The sequence below is a fragment of the Tenrec ecaudatus genome, chromosome 10 (genome assembly GCF_050624435.1).
Source record: "Tenrec ecaudatus isolate mTenEca1 chromosome 10, mTenEca1.hap1, whole genome shotgun sequence".
Classification (NCBI taxonomy): domain Eukaryota; kingdom Metazoa; phylum Chordata; class Mammalia; order Afrosoricida; family Tenrecidae; genus Tenrec; species Tenrec ecaudatus.
Genome location: NC_134539.1, coordinates 19,226,080 through 19,243,436, shown reverse-complemented (window position 1 = coordinate 19,243,436; position 17,357 = coordinate 19,226,080). Strand labels below are relative to the sequence as shown.

The window sequence follows — 17,357 nt, the reverse complement described above, 5'->3', positions numbered from 1 at the left end:
CTATGCTCCCTCCCCTCCCTCTGGGAGTCCAACTCCTCGTGTGGGGAACAAAAAGGCAGGACAAGATGACCTCGTCGGCCTCCTGTATGATTGAAACGTCGGGAGCACGTGATTTTCCTGAAGTTTCTGCGATTCCTCATGAGCACAATAAACTTTGGCCAAGAGCCCTGGAACCAGTCACAGTGAAGGCCACCCATAGGGCTGCGATTCCATGATAAAGAAATCAAAGCGCAGGAGCCTTCACAATACACAGTTAGGCCAGAAGCGGGAAGCCGTTTATCGGCAAGGCGCAGGAAGTCATTGGTCAAACTGCCAGCATTCTGACTGGCGTGGACAGGAACCAGAGCCTGAACCTTAAGCAGAGGAAAAAATACGTGCATGGGAAAGGAGCCAGAGAGCACACAACCCCTCAGTGGGCTCCTGTTTCCCTCCTGGGCCTGGGTATCCTTTCCCTCCAGCCCACAAGTTCCCCGCTGCCGTCACAGGACGGCTGCTCAGGACAGAGTCCCCCTCTCAGCAGGGTTAAGGTCATGTGACGCAAGCCAAGGCCATCTGACCTTTTTAGACGGGGTCAAAGCAGCAGCTGCAGCTGCCTTCTTGCATCACCTCCTCCTGCCCAATGCTTTCGGGTTCTGGCACAGCTCCGAGAGGCCGAGGCATGGTGCAAGCACGGGGCTTAGATGGATGCGCGTTCAAAGCCCGCCTCGGGCATTTGGTAGTTCTGGGACTTTCAGCAAGTCATCTGACTCTTCAAGTCTCCAGTTGACCACCTGGAAAATCCAGGCGGCCTGCATCACACATGCTCACTGCCACCGCATCCGTCCTGACGGACAGGAGCCCTGAGCAGGGGTTCTGAGGCTTTGTTAACTCCGTGCCTGAGCAGACCACTTCACCAATCTCCCCGGGGCGGCTGATGCGCTTGAAACTCAGATCTTGTGGTTCGCAGTTCCATGGCGTAATGGGATCGCTCCCCGCTGGGGGCAGCTGCTGGAGCTGGAGCTGCAATGGTCAGGGGGCCGCTTAGAGGACTGCCAATGGGTGCCAAGACAGCGCGCTTCCGGGCCAGCAGTGTCCGCAGACAGCTCCCCAGGTCAGGTCCTGCGGCCCTGGAGGAATGTGTGTGGGGAGGGCGGCTGAGCTGGGAGGATGTCCGGTGAACACACAATTCTGCAGCCGGCAGAAGTCAACACAGGTCACGGGGCCAGCAGACAGCCAGAGGCCCTCAGTACAATGGAGAGCTAGAAATACCTGGCCCGTGACAACTGGCCCTGTTTTCTACTTTCCAGCACATTCTGGTTTCGTCCTGGAAGACAAACTCAAGGGACCCCTATGAGCCCCTACTTCCTTTGTTCTCCAAGCCAAAAGCTAGCAACCCAACAGACCCAAATGCAGCCGCTCCTATTGCTGTCGTGAGCTGCCTTCAAAGCCATGACTGCCAGTATTGGCCCTGTCCCCTGGATCTCTCAATCACTTGATTGATCAATGTCCCTTTAAAACCCAAACCAAACTCACTGCCATCAAGTCAATGCTGATGCATAGCCACCCTAGAGGTAGAACTGCGCCTGCAGGTTTCCCAGGTGAACTTTTTATGGGAGCAGAAAGCCTCATCTTTTCCCAACAACTAGCAGGTGGTTTCAAACTTCAGACATTGTGGTTAGAGCCGACTAAGCCACCGGGGCTCCTTGAGTACCCCAGAGATTAAATGGAATCTGTGGAGGGAAGATCTCTCATGATTGTGACCTCTAAACACATGCCCAAATATCTCCCAGATGTTCCTCAAGGATGGAAACGTCCCTGGTTAAAATCCTCTTAACTCTCTAGGGCTACATCCGACCCTATTTAAAACAGCCAACTCCTGAGGAGTCTAGCACTTCAGCCTTTGGTCCTGGAAAGTACCTCAGAGAGCTAGCCTAACGCCACCATTTCATAAGTAAGGAACGAAGCCCCAAGTATCTAAGATCCTGGTACCTGATCAACAAGTTCCGTGTTTGCGAGACTGGCAGAGGTGGCCTGCTCCCTTGTGTTCAGGGCTCAGGCTCCGCTCCACCTGTTACAGACTGAATTGTGTCCCGGGAAATAAGTGTTGTAAATCCTAACCCCTGTCCTGGTTAAAATCCCACTTGAAGATGGGTTTTCTTTGCTATGTTAGTGAGATGGTATTAAGACAGAGTCTTAATAGTATTAATACAGAGATTAAAGCACGTTCCACATGAAGGTCACCAAGGAGCCAAGAATAGAAGCTTCAGAGACAAGCTGCCCCAGGGCTGACAGACAGACAGACTTCCTCGGTGACGTCAGATCACGGAAATATATGTGTTTATAAAAGCCACCCACTCATGTTATTTCTGTGTTGTGGTACTAGATCACAAAAATAACACCCCAAAAAGAAAATGATGACGAAGACTGCACGTGCCCCCATTTCTGTGAAAGCAAAATGGCCAAGGCCCAACAGGATAAGATTCTTTAAGAAGCGGATAAAACGCATCCATAATAGCTCTTTGCTCTCGTCATTGTTTCCAAACAAAGTCTCTGAAGTTACTATAGCCATCGGCCACTGGGAGTCTGACCTGTGGGTGCTTAAGACATTCTAGGTAAACAGAAAGCAAGCCCCTTTTTAAAACCTACAAATTGTATCTATTTACATCATGGGCATGAATCGTTCTGTGTTCTGAAGGAGCTTGGGGTTAGGACATTGAGCTACTAACCTCTAGGTGGAAAGTTCAAACCCACCAGCCTCTCCAAGACGACAAGGGAGGCTATCTGCTCCTGTAGAGGTTTATTGACTCAGAAACCCCATCGAGGGCCCCTACGAGTCAGAATGAACTCAGTGATGGTGAGTTCATTGTTGGTCGGTCGGTTGGGTGGGTGGGTGGGTGGTTGGTTTGCCAGCCTTCTTATGTTTAAAATACCCACCTTTAACTAGTCCTAACAATTGGGAGCGTTTAATGCGTCTCTACTACATACTTTGTACACTGTATTCAATGTTCTCATTGACTTCCGAGATAAATAATTTTATTATTCCCATTTTGCAGATGAGCAAACTTAGGTCGCAGAGCTTTAAAAAAAAGGAAGGGACAAGAGAGATTGAAACCCATCTACCTGACCCACAGTCGCTGAGTCACAGCCCTCTCTGATCGCTGATAGGCTTTCAGCAACATTCCAGCAAAGTTGAAATCACGCACCCGAAAAGGAGCTACATCTTAATTATCGGTAAATTCAAAGCAGCTACACCAGGCATCCTGTGGTGTTTGCCTGAGTCACCTGGGTCCTCGCTTCCACTTCCCCTGCAGAGCAGTCCCCTCCCCCCACTCTCTGGGGGGTGAAGCCCACACAAAGCGAAATCATATTCTTGCCAACTCACCACTGGGAAATTACGAATATGCACATATTGCTGAAGTCCTTATTTACGGTGGCATAGTGGTTACATGTTGGTCTTCTACCTGCAAAGTCAGCAGTTCGAAACCACCAGTTGCACCAGGTGAGAAAGGTGGGGCTTTCTACTCCAGTAAAGAGTTAGCGTCTCAGAAACTCACAAGGGCAGTTCTACCCTGTTCTGTAGGATCGTTCGTTAGGAGTTGGCATCAACTCACGGCAGTGAAATTGAGCCCATATCATATCCACCCTTTTCTCCCATTGCCAATTAAAACTTTCAAAGGCCATTCTCTCCTTCAATTTATATGCATTTCTCAGAAGTGCTAGGCAAAAAACCTCTACACACCACTGGTAGTGACCCTGTGGCTGAACATTGTGGACAGAGTGCCATCCCACCCCCACCCCCACCTTCCTTCATTACCCACCTCACAAGCTACCACTTGATTGACAGGTTTGACTCCACCCCTAGCCAGAATTGTCACTCACTTTCATTGAGTTAATTCCGACTCCCGGGGAACTTAGAGGGTAAGACAACCCTCTAGGAAGCTCCTGTGGCTTCTGAAGATGAAGTCTCTACAGGAACAGAAAGCTTCGTCTTTATCCCACAGAGCTGCCTGGTGGTTTCCAACCACTGAGCTTGTGGGTTAGCAGGTCAGCCCAACGTGTAACCACTCTTCCACCGGGGCTCCTCAGCCAGAAATGTCTAGTTGACATAAGAGCATACAACTATCACAGCCGGGAACCCTTCCCCATTCCCACTGCTTCAGTTCTCAATCAGATTCCAGGACTGGAGAGATCAGAACTCAGCCTTCTGTCTAATGCACACCAGGCTTAGACATGGGCAGGGTGGGTGATGGGTACCTCATGAGACAAGAGGAAAACCCAAAGGTAACAATCAAAATGTCCTTTCCAGTAACGCCACCCCATGACACTGCTCAGGGCCTCCACCTTCACTCCCAGCCCGTTCCCCACATCACAAGGATCTCTCAGCATCCACTTCATTCTCCAGAATCACGTCATTGAGCCAGAAAACAAAATAACAAAACAGTACCAAATGCTTGGGACAGTCTAACCCAGCCTGGTCACCCTGAACCCTTCTTGTCTGAGAAGAAAGTCCCAGAAACATGGGGACTTGTATATCTCATCTAATACCAAGAAGGTCCTGCACATTTTTGGATATGTATCATTTTGGGATATGTATCATTCTTTTTTAATCAAAAAAATAGCTTAGTAATAATTTTATTACTGAAGGGCCTAGCACACTTATGAACTACTGTTGTTTCCCTGCCTCTTTTTGGGGGGTCCTCATATTCTGATGTCTTTTTCCCCCTACATTTTCATTTGTTTTTGTTGAGAATATACACAGCAAAACGGACACCGATTTCACAGTTTCTATGTGGGCTATTTAGTGGCATTGGAATGTATTTTTCAAGTTGTACAAGCATGCTCACCCAACCTCTCCAAGTTGTTCCTCACATGAGCATACAGTCATTGCCCCTAAGGTTCCTAGCTAATCTTTCAATGGTCCATCTGACCTCCTATGAATAGCTCTTTTCAGAGCATCATGCTCACGGAAGAGTCTTTACTAGTTACAATAAACAGTGGATCTGGATGTTCAGTAATGGTTGTGGTGCATCATCTGATTCCAGTCTCATGGCAAAGGAGAAACGGTTAGTTATACATGCAGCCCATGTCTTCTATTTCTGACTCTTTCTTCCAGTGAATAGAGGCCAACTGTTATGCTTTGAGTGGCCTCATGCAAGCTTACAAAACTCTAGACACTGCACAAGCACTAGGAAGCAGAACAGAGCACTAAACACATGATTAGGTCAAGGAACCGGGGTGTCCAATGAAACCACAACCTTAAACTTCCAAACCAAATCCCATGAGAGGTTCAGTTAAACATAAGGAGCTTCAACAGGTAGTTATTTTTATTTTGTGCTCGCTGCAAACTTATCACACAACTTTTGACTATTCAACGGTTACAGTGTGCAACTTATTAACAGTGATTACAAGAATTTCTATACAACCCTACTTTTTAAAAAAAATCATTTTATTGGGGGATCATACAACTCCTATCACAATCCATACATATATCAATTGTGAAAAGCACATTTGTACATTCATTGTCCTCATCATTCTCAAAACATTTGCTCTCCACTTAAGCCCCTGGCATCAGCTCATTTCCCCCCTCCCTTCCTGCTCCCCCTTTCCTCGTGAACTCTTGATAATTTATAAATTATTTAGTCATATCTTACACTGTCTGACATCTCCCTTCACCCACTTTTCTGTTATCCATCCCCAAGGGAGGAGGTTATATGTAGATCCCTATAATCGGTTCCCCCTTTCCACCCCACCCTTCCGGTATCGCCACACTCACCACTGGCCCTGAAGGGATCATCAGTCCTGGATTCCCTGTGTTTCCAGTTCCTACCTGTACCAGTGTACATCCTCTGACAACCCTACTTTTAATCTATGCAAATTCTCCACCAGCATTAAGCGCCCCCTTTCCCCCCTCCTTCCCACTTCTTGTAACTATTAATAAACTTTGGTCTTGATATATTTGCCTTTTCTTTTTTCCCCATTTCTTTTATTTTTGCCTTTTCTTGTCTTGTGATATGTAAGGTCATACAATACCTGTCCTAATTGTGATTGATTTATTTTGTTCGGCATAATGACCACTAAGGAGATAGACTGTACAATAGGTTCAAACACACAACAATGGTGAGGATGGCACAGGGCCAGGCAGTGTCTCAGTCCATGGTACCGAGTTGCTGAGTTGAAACTGACTCAACAGCACCTACCAACAAGGTCTCTATGCTCTATCCAAACAGCATACGAGAAGCCTGGTGGCCTAGTGGTTGGACTGCGTGTGAACCACAAAGTCCGCAGTTGGAAATTACCAGTCACTCAACTGGAGAAAGATGAGACTCTGCTCCCATAACCATTTACAGTGTCAGAAACCCAATTCTGAACAATTCATTCCTGTCCTAGAGTCCCTATGTGTCAGCACTGACTTTATGGCAGCGGATTTTTGCTACATGCTAGCATAGCATCATTTAGAGTTATATATCTTGACTTTCACGCACTGAGCAATCATAGCATAGCATAGCACTGTCCCATCAAGACTTCATTTTTCTTACTGGCTGAGTAGTATTCCTCTCTCCATAGGTACCACATCCCCCCTTCCCCCGCCACTCATCTGATGATGGGCACTTAGGTTGTTTCTACCTTTTGTTTATTGTGATTTATGCTGCCAGGAATGTTGGTGTGCAAGTCTTCACTTTCATGGCTTTCCGGTCTGTATATGGGAATGGAATTGCTTGGTCACGTGGTAGTTCTAATTTTAGTTTGTTCAGGAACTGACAGGTTTCCAGGATGGATATACAATTTTACATTCCCACCAGCAGTAGATGAGGACTCCGATTTTCCTATATCCTCATCAATATTTTTAACTTTTATTTATTTCTAATCTTAGCCATCCTAATGGGAATATAGTAGTATCTCATTGTGGTTTTGATTTGCATTTCTATGACAGCTAGTGATACTGAGCATCTTCTCATGTGTTTGGTGGAGACCATTTGGGGATTTTAAAATTTTTGTTTTATTATTTTGTGAACTTATTTTTAAATAGTTTTATTGACATATCTTATGCAGTCCAATATATCCATTCACATACAATTCTGTTGTTCAATCCCATGGAGTGGTATTCTAATACAATCAACAGTGCTATCAACTCCCCATTCTCCTCCTTCCCCCACCTCCACCTCTCTCTTCCCGTATTCTCAGGGAACTGTTACGCCCCTTACTGTTTTTGTTATCTATCTTGACTTCCACGTACCGAACAATCTTAAATATACATATGAACATATGCAAATCTAACATGATTAATGAAGTAAAACAAATAAAAACCTTACTAGTAAGGGGAGGAAACATTAAAGAACTAGAAGTTATTTGTGTGGCTCATCAGTGTCATACGGCACCCTGGCTGTATCATCCATTCTCGGTGGCCTTTCTGAGAGTGACTGTCCAATTACCTTGCAGGTGAGTTTTGAGTCTCCATTGCCTTCATGCCCCTTCACACCCAGTTGACTGCATGTTTTTAAACTTATGATAGCTCTTCCTGGGGACTCCTCATGATCACACAGGCTGGTGTACTTCTGCCACTGGGCTTTATTGCTTCCCTGTTAGATGGCTACTTGTTAAATTACAAGCCTTTAAGACCCCAGGCATTATATTTTTGATAGCCAGGCACCATCAGCTTTCTTTACTACATTTGCTTATGCACCCATGGTGACCTTTTAGAATGTCTTCTTTGGTTAAATGTTCAAGTCCTGTGCTCAATTTATGGTTGAGTTATTCAGTCTTTTTGTTGTCAAGTTGTTGAAGTTTTTTTTTTAAAGAAATCTTTTTTTTTCCCCCAAAATTGGATTTTATTTATTTATTTGTTTGTTTTTAACATTTTATTGGGGCTGATACAATTCTTTTCACAGTTCATACATATACATACATCAATTGTATAAAGCACATCTGTACAGTCTTTGCCCTAATCATTTTTTTTCTCTTTTACATTTTATTAGGGACTCAAACAACTCTTACCACAATCCATACATATACATACATCAATTGTATAAAGCACATCCATACATTCCCTGCCCCAATCATTCTCAAGGGATTTGCTCTCCACTTAAGCCCCTTGCATCAGGTCCTCTTTTTTTTCCCCCCTCCCTCCCCTATTCCCCCTCCCTCATATGCCCTTGGTAATTTATACCTCGTTATTTTGTCATATCTTGCCCTACCCGGGGTCTCCCTTCCCCCCTTCTCTGCTGTCCCTCTCCCAGGGAAGAGGTCACATGTGGATCCTTGTAATCAGTTCCCCCTTTCCAACCCACTCACCCTCCACTCTCCCAGCATCGTCCCTCACACCCTTGGTCCTGAAGGTATCATCCACCCTGGATTCCCTGTACCTCCAACCCTCATATGTACCAGTGTACAGTCTCTGTCCTATCCAGGCCTGCAAGGTAGAATTCGGATCATGGTAGTTGGGGGGAAGAAGCATCCAGGATCTGGGGGAAAGCTGTGTTCTTCATTGATACTACCTCACACCCTAATTAACCCATCTCCTCTCCTAAGCCCCTCTATGAGGGGATCTCCATTGGCCGACACTTGGGCCTTGGGTCTCCACTCTGCACTTCCCCCTTCATTTAATATAATATATATATACACATACATATATACATTTACACATATATACACATACATACACACACTTATATCTTTTTTTGTTTGTTTGTTTTTATATATTTTCTGGTTCTTACATTCTTGTCGAATCTGTTTCCAAAGATATTCTCCCATCTAGTAACTTTTCACATGTTTAGTCAAGTCTTTTGATGAACAAAAGTTTTTAATTTTTATAAGGTACTATGTATTTATTTATTTATTTACTTACTTACTTACTCTGCCTTTTGCTATTTGTGCTTTTGTAATTCTAATGAGATAATCCACTCTTGAGAGCTAGGTTGACAGCACTGCCCCATGTTTATTCTTCTAAAAATTTCATGGTTTGGGTTTGCACATTTAGGTCTTTATCCATTTTGAAATTGTTTTTGTGTATGGTGCGAGACCTTGTTCCTATTACATTTTTCTGCAAGTAGAAATTAAATTTTTTCCCAGCACTATTTACAGGAGAAGTACCTTCTCCTTATGGAATGAACTTGGCACTCTTGTCAAAAACCAATTGACCATAGATGTGTGAGCTAACTTCTGGACTCTCAATTCTATTTCATTGCTTTATGTACCTCTTGCTATACCAGTAGCACTTTGTTTTAATTACTGTCGCTCTACAGTATGTTTTAAAAATAGAAAAAGTCTTTCTACTTTATTCTCTTTCAGCATTAACTCTTGCCTTTCCATAGCAAGTTGAGGATTGTTTTTTTCTATTTTTGAAAGAAAATGGTTAGAATTTCTAGTGGAATTGCAAAGAATCTATACATCGCTTTGGGTAGTATTAACATTTTAACAATATTAAGAATTCTACTCCATGAACATTGACCCCATTTCCATTTATTTATGTCTTCTTTAGTCTCTTTTGCATTGCTTGCTTTATAGCTTTCATTAATTAAATCACTCACATCCTGGTTCAATTTGCTCCTAGTATTTTATTCTCTTTGATGCAATTGGAATTGTGTCCCTGACTTCTCTGTCAGGTTTCACATTGCTGGTATAGGGAAAGTCAACTGATTGCTGTTTGTGGGTCTCAGACCCGGTAACTTTTCTAATGCCTCTTTTAGTTTTAGAAGTTTTCTTGTGGACCCCTGGGAATTTTCTATATAAAGATTACATCATTCACAGAGAGATATCATTTTTAAAAATAATCTTTGATTGAATTGTTGATGAATTTTTGCACAGTGTGTTGGGCAGGGTTCTCTAGAGAAATGAGATCAGGACACTTAGGATTTTAGATAGATAGATAGATAGATAGATAGATAGATAGATAGATAGATAGATAGATAGATAGATAGATGATAGATAGATAGATAGATTTATACAGCAAGAAGACATATAACAGCCAATTATTCCACACAGCAGCACAGAGGGTTCAGTTCAACTCACTTCCATGGAACAGTTAATATACTGGAAGTCTTTCAACTTACATGGGCTTCTGGGTCCAAGGTCAAGGAAGCAAACAGCAGAGCATTCCCTGGGGCAAGGCAAGCAGACTCTGCCGGAAGGCAGAAAGCAGCAGGGTGGGTAACCAACAATCAGTGGCTCAGGAGCTTAGTGAAGCAGGCCTGGGATGGGATATGGAATGCAAGCAGTGCAAGGCGACAGGATTGACCAGCGTCAAGCTCAAGTGATGTACAATGTATGCACCAGCAACATGGGGAAGCAAGTCTCGAAGGAGCCTCCAGCTCAAGCGACAGGATCCACGGGCTGGCCTGGCCCACAGGTGGGGTAGCTCACAGGTTGAAGCAGACAACAGCTGGGTTGGAGCAATTTCTTTTTAGGCTTCCACAGGGATGATCATGTGGTTCCTTTTCTGACTGATTTTCTAATGTTAGCCCATATTGCATTTCTGAAATAAATCCACTTGTTTGTGGTATCTGACTCATTGAACATGCTGTGAGTTCTGCTTGCTGCCATTTTGGTGAAGACTTGGATTCTGTATTCCCAGTGATATTGACCTGCAGTTTTCTTTTCTCGGGATTTTATTTGCTCCATAGAATGAATTCAGGAGCTTGCCTTCCTTTAAACAGAGAACATTTTGAAAGAGCACTGATGTCAATTCTTCCCTGAATGTTTGGTACTGACGTCTTCTGCTTCAGGACTTGATGGGACGTTTTTGAACACTGGTTCGATCAGTCTCTTCCCTTGTTATGAGTCTGCTAAGATATGCTGTTCCCTCTAAAGTCAGTTTAGTTAACTTAAAGTTATCTTAGTAAGTTTAGTTAACTTTAGTTATCTTAGTAAGAACCTGTCTACTCATCTAGGTTATCCAGTATAGTAATATAGTTGTTCATACTCTGTCACAGTTATCTTTATTTGTATCAGATCAGCTGTAATGTCCCCTTTTTTATTTTTCATTTGGTGACACGTGACATTCTTGAGGGCCTATCTATTAGATGACATTCCAAGATAATAGGACTTCATTCAAATCTCGCTTTCCAGGATGAACAATTGAATGTCCGCTTTCTCCCTACTCATTTAAAAATGAAGAGTTACATTAAAAATTAGCATGAGTTTATTTTTTTAAATCCAAACAGACTAAAGGTAAGAGTAGAAATTTCCTCTTAACTCCAATTCCCAAGAGAGGCTAACGGTCCCCTCATCTTCCAGGCATTTTTGAGCATATACAAAAGTAGAGTTTCAAAAAGAGTTTATGCCTAGGCCAGTTGTTCTAGAAACAGAAGACGAGCCATCCAGCGCAACAATGTGCACTCGTAGGCATCCTTGCCCATGGTGCTCTCCTTCCAGCCTCCTTAGGTTACAGCCACATAGCTACCTCTCCTTCTCAGAGGACCAGGGGAACGGCAACATTTCCCTTTTATTTATTATTAGAGTGGGCTCTTCAGAGAAACGAAACCAGTGGTGCTAGTACATGTCGCATAGAGAAAGATATTTACATCAAGAAATGGCTCACGCCGTTGTTGAAATCGGTAAGCCCAGTCTGGGTCAAGTCGAGCTGCTACTAACCCTCAGAAGCTGATGAACAGGACGCAACAGGAGATAGAAGAACCAGACCATGATGATGAAGCAGAGACACCAGGGGGGTACAGGCTGGTGGATGCGAAGGTCCAAAGTCGGCCAATTGAATCCATGGACAGTAGTCTGCCGACTGCGCCTGGATCAGCAAACAATGCAACAGGAGATCGAGGAACCAGACGCAAGATCCAGTTTGGGCAGAAGGCGAAAGGCCAAAGAGGATTCCACACTCCGTGGTCTCTCCCGCTTATACAAAAGCCTTATGACATCAAAGATGTGTCATCAAGCTGTGACTTGCTTGGCAGGTTTGACTCCACCCCTAGCTAGGTATGTCTCCTTGACCTAAGCCTACCCATCACAATGTCTCCTGCAACTTCTTCCTGGGTGCATATAACCTGCTTGAGAATGCTTGAATTGGATCCACATTCTTAGACTCTTTACCCAAATACACTTTGTCACAGAACATGGTGTCCTAAAGAAAAGTATGCAGGCAATATGTTCTGGGAATGTTTCTCACAGTGGTTAGGCTGGCTCTCCTTCAGTCCTTCAGCTTATTCTAGCAACCCTCCCTTGATTTCTTTTGGGGGCAAGAGAATCCTGAACAAGTTAAAAAGACGACAAATTTGCTGTTGAGTCCCACCTGAATTATGGAACCCCTTTGTGTGTGAAGGTAGACTTGTTCTCCGCAGGATTTTCAATGGCTTTGAACTTTTGAAAGTTGATCGCCAGGTCACAACAATGCAAAGATAATGGCCACCTCACTCTGACCACATGCAGAGGCCGTACTTGTAACACACTCTCCCACTTGCCTAACGTTCCCTCGCTCTTCTTCCCATTTATTCCCGTTGTTGTGGGTGCCATTGAGTTGGCTCCAACTCTGTACAGCAGAACGAGGCACTGCTCAGTCGTACACACTTGTTTCTGCTGGCGTCCACCATTACAGCCACTGTGTCCATCCCTCTCTTGAGTCTCTTCATCTGTGACAGTTTTTTGTGCCAACACGGGTACCCTAGAACCATGTGGGTGGAGTTCGACCTGTTAATCAGGCCGCAGTTTGATTGGAGGGTGACTGAGATAAATGGCTCTCCAAGGCCGGGCTCTTCCTCTTTCTCCCTGGAGGTGGGCCACACACTCTCTCTCTGCCTTCCCCTTCCTGCTGTTGAGTCCCTCAGAGAGCTGCCAGAGTCACGCTAAGGCCTGCATGCGCCCTAACCACTGCCATTGGATCCACAAGACTGCACCCACTGGCCTGTAATCTTCCTGCATCAGTACAAGTGGCTTCGTGAGCCTAAAGAGGGATTTCTGGATGAGTATCAGATTTATGGATTTGATTTAGACTGGGCTGGGATGTTTTCATGATATCTAATTACTCCTTGGTATAAAGCTGTTTCTTATCCATATATGAGTGTCAATGAATTTGTGCCTCTAGTCAAGCTGGTCTAACACATCATCCTCAATTCTAAAGAGCATTCTGGATGTACACCTTCCAGAACAGATGGGTTTGCTCTTCTGGCAGCCCATGGTACTTTTAATATGCTTCTCCGGCATCACCACTCATCAATCCTCCTTCTGTCTTCCTTACTCACTCCCCGGCGTTCACAGGCATAGGAGGCCATTGAAAATACCATGAGCTGGGCCAGGCATGCACTCTGGTCCTCAAGGAGCAAAATCTTTGCTCTTTACCACTTTAAAGTGGTCTGTGCAGCAGACTCATTCTGTCTGATGCAGCATGTTTTCTTGACTGCTGCTTCCAGAGTGCTGGTCGTGGATCCAAATAAAATGAAACCCTTGACGATGTCAACCTTGTCCCCAATTATCTTGATGTCATCTTCCTTGAGGGGCCACAAGCTACCCAATTGCTCGGGGCAAAAACTGTGAAGCCACCTGTGATAGTTAAGGTTTATTGTGCCAACCTGGCTGATGAACACGGGTGGGATTCATTGAAGGGCAGTTTAATTGAAGAGCAGAGAAATAAATGGCTCAGCGAGCCTTGCCTTTCTGTCTCTTGTTCTCTGATGGTCGGACCAGTGTGCAGCTGCCTTAGCCAGTTCTCTACCTCAGCTGGCAAGGCTCACTTCCTGTGAGACGTCCCTGAGGAGAAGCCACATGGACCTAACCCAGTGCAGCCCTGGGTGCTGGAGCAGCCATGTGGAGACCCTGCCAGTGCTGAGATGTTTACAAATTCACTGATTCACATTTCCTCCTGCCTTCAGTCATTGCATCTATTTTGTGAGTTTGAGGTGTCTTTGTAGATTGGTGTCGGACATATAGGCTAATGTCGGACTTATGGGCCTGGACTGGCCTGGGTTGGGACGCTTTCTTAATGCACACTTACCCTTTATATAAAACTCTCTCTTATACATACATGAGTTTCTGTGGGTTTGTTTTCTCTAGTCTACTCAGACGAACACATCACCCTTAATAATTTTTCTCAAAATTATCACAAAGTCAGCCATTCCCCTGCTGTCACCCTGTCCAAGCATCATCCCCTCTTGTTGTGACAATTACTACAATGTATTAATGGATCTTCCTGCCTCCACTCTTGTCAACGATGGTCCATTAACAATGGCAATCATAATACTGATTAGGTGATGTCACCCTGTGCCGAAATTCAGCAAGGTTCCCACAGCATTGAGGATAAATCCCAACACCCTTATGTTGGCCTGCAGAGCCCTGGGTGCTGGCTCCATCTGCCTCTCCTCCCTCCTCCCTCACACCTCTCTCCATGCTCACTTTCAGCCACTCGGCTTTCCGTGCCGTGCTTCACAGATGGCCACGACACTTCTGTCTCAGGGCCTTTGCACAGGCCGTTCTCTCCGTCTGCATTGCTTTCACTCAAAATATTACTAGTACTCATCCCCTCACTCCATTCAGGTCTCTGTTCAAATGTCAGCTCCACACTACTATCCCCTTACCGACGTCTTCTTTTTTTTTAATTGTAGCACTTATCACTCCCTAATATTTTATGATTGACTTGTGTTTGTTGAATTGTAACTTCCCTGACTTCAGAAGCTCTGTGTGTTTGTTTCCTGTTTAGCCCAGTGCTTAGGGAAACCCCCATAAACATACCGAGACCACGAAGCGGGTGCAGAGTTGAGCCGCATTTTGTTCTGTTATGCACTTGGTCTCCAGGCATTGGGGTCAAGCCAGCTGGCTCGTGGCAGCAGATAAGTGGAGAGTAAACAGTACATGTTCAAAAGGCTTTTACTGGATGAATTAATAACCATAGAACCGTAACACACGGGACACAGAAAGGTTCCCTTCCTGCAATTCCAGGCTTCCAGCTTGGAGTTGGGTTTATGTGTGTGTAGGCACACACACTGGTACCGATGGATTCAAATCAATGTTCTAACAGGAAACCAAAGAAGATCTTGGCACCCAACCACATTCCCCAAATTATTTCCAAAATGTTTAAAAGGAGATGTTTTACTTTGGAACCCTTAGGCCATATAAATTCTTCCCCGGGCGCATTAAAAGTCCTTCTGTGGTCAGTGAGTTCGTTGACACTGTCAGCTTGTAACCAGTCTGTGGAGGTGAAAAGCTCATTCCTAGGCTGAGCTCAAGCACATGCTATTTTCCTTCATGTGAACATCACATATCAGGCAATGCAAACAATCTTTCGCATGAGCTTACCTGTCATTCCGAAAGATCTTCGGTAGATACCTCCTGGGGAACCACATGGCCAGAGCGCACATCAAAACCCAGAGGATAGCTAGTTCGTCAAGCATCTGCCCCAGGAAGCTGAGGGTTGCATGGAAGTAGACCGAGCCAATTCCTAGAACGAAGGACAAACCAATCCATCAGGTCGCCGCGGAAGAGGCGGTTCACACAAGGACAGCCCTGCTAGCCTAACCACCAGATCTCTCTCTCTCTCTCTCTCTCTCTCTCTCTCTCTCTCTCTCTCTCTCTCTCTCTCAAAATAGAAACTGAAGGAAGAAACTCACATCGCCCAAGCACACAGACTCCAAGACTAGAAAGATGGCTTCAAGTAGGGCCCCAATACCAGGACGTCACTGACACACACGCTGGCTCCATCCACAGTCCTCACGAAAGTAAGCAGTCCGTAAAAAGACGACATCCTCTTGCACTTAGGAATTCCCAACCAGGAGGAAATGGAAATCGCACAAGGGCTTCACAGGACGTCGAAGGACCAAACCTCTCGCGTGCGTTTATTTGGGTCCATGAGAAGCAACAGTGGCACCAGGGTCCCATTGTTTCGCATGGCTTTCTCAGAAAAGCACACTGGCTCAACACCAGGAGCTACGGCAGACAGGGATGCTCAAATGCGACCAACGGATTAGCCACAGCGCCCTGGGCAGCAAGGCCCCTTCCAACACTCTTTCTTCTGCAAGTCCAACCACAGCAAAATGTTGCCAGGGCTTCGGAGGAACGTTGGTCTAGAGCAATATCAACATTCAAAGGCGACAGGAAGTGTGTGGCATTCCGTGTCATCCCTCCCAGCCCAGGCTCACATGCCGGCTCACTTACCCACGACCACCAAAAGCGTCCAGATTAAGTAGATGCCGCTGTTGAAGCAGGTGGCATACTGCCGAAACAAGCACATGCAGATGGGCGGCAAGACGAAAAACAAGAAGTTGCTGATCTGGAGGGGGGTGGGGGGAGGGGGCAAATGCAAAATAATAAAGATGCGGATTAAGTGACCATCCAGGCCAAAGGAAAGCAGCTTCTCTCGGACGTGTCCTCTGCACATGGGAACAGAGAGAGCCCTACGCCTTTCTTAGCCGCGTGCACCTGGTTTGTGATAGCAGACGCCTCACCTGGGAAAGGCCCGGCTCTAGCACCGAGGTACCTGCACATGGACCGAGTGGGGGGGGGGTAGATGGGCTCAGCCCCTTGAGCTTTCCATTGGCAGCCAAGCCCTTAACCATTGAGCTATCAGGCTTCTTCTTTGATCATAGAAGCAGCTAATAAAAACCCCCAAACCCCTGCAGTCTGTGAAGGCTGCCCCACATTCCTTCTGAAGGGAAGGGAGCCAAGTCCTCTTACCCTGGCACAGACTAAATGGGCCGCAGCCTAGCTTGTTTGCGCACGTGGTGTTCATGGTAGGGCTTGTACTGCCTGATGTGAGTGAGCCTCAGTAGCTTGGGGCAGGAGCGGCAAGGCCTAGCCCTGTTCCATCCCCAAGGCTTTCTCCAGCACGCCACTCTTTGTCCTGATCCACCCGGAGACAGCTGCTCCTAATTGTCCCCCTGGCTGTCTGTGCTCAGGTTTGCCGCCTTCATCGGAGATGGGTTTTAGGGTAAAAAAATAAAGTTTCCTGCCGGCTTTTGAACAAGGTGGTTTCATTCTTCAGTTTTGAGGATGGGCCAATGCCTCTCGGTTCTGACTGTGGAATGGGGGGCTGCTGATACGACACAAGAATAGCACCGCGGGGGCGTGTGGAGACCCAAAGCCCAATGGAAGAGTGAGGCCATAATTAACTAACTAACTAACTAACTAATTAATTAATTAATTAAAGGGTAAGGTTCATGAATCAGAATCAACTTAAAATAACTGGTTGTTATTGGGGAGTAAGGTTTACATATATATATTTATATATCCATAGAAAACACACATAATGCAACATTGTTCTTCAACTTCTCTTTGTCTTTCAACAATAGGCCCTGCAACCGTTTAAACCCCTGAGGATACAGATGTACCTCACGTGACACTGTTGCAGGTGGCAGTGTAGCATGCCACTCCTCTACCCCCCCCCCGCCCCGTGGAAGCACGGCCAATTTATAGTTCCACCCACCATGCCGACGAATAAAGTGCAGCTTGCT

General features: G+C 45.5%; 1 protein-coding gene across 1 annotated transcript in view; it reads right to left on the bottom strand.

Annotated features, from left to right (window-relative positions):
- Positions 1-17,357, bottom strand: part of ACER2 (alkaline ceramidase 2) — a 36,522-nt gene that overhangs the window by 12,527 nt on the left and 6,638 nt on the right. The window contains exons 2-3 of the mRNA XM_075559982.1: positions 16,063-16,177; positions 15,208-15,349 (exon numbers count right to left, since the gene is read on the bottom strand). Of these exons, the coding sequence (XP_075416097.1) occupies positions 15,208-15,349; positions 16,063-16,177 (257 nt within the window). The remainder of the gene's footprint in view (positions 1-15,207; positions 15,350-16,062; positions 16,178-17,357) is intronic.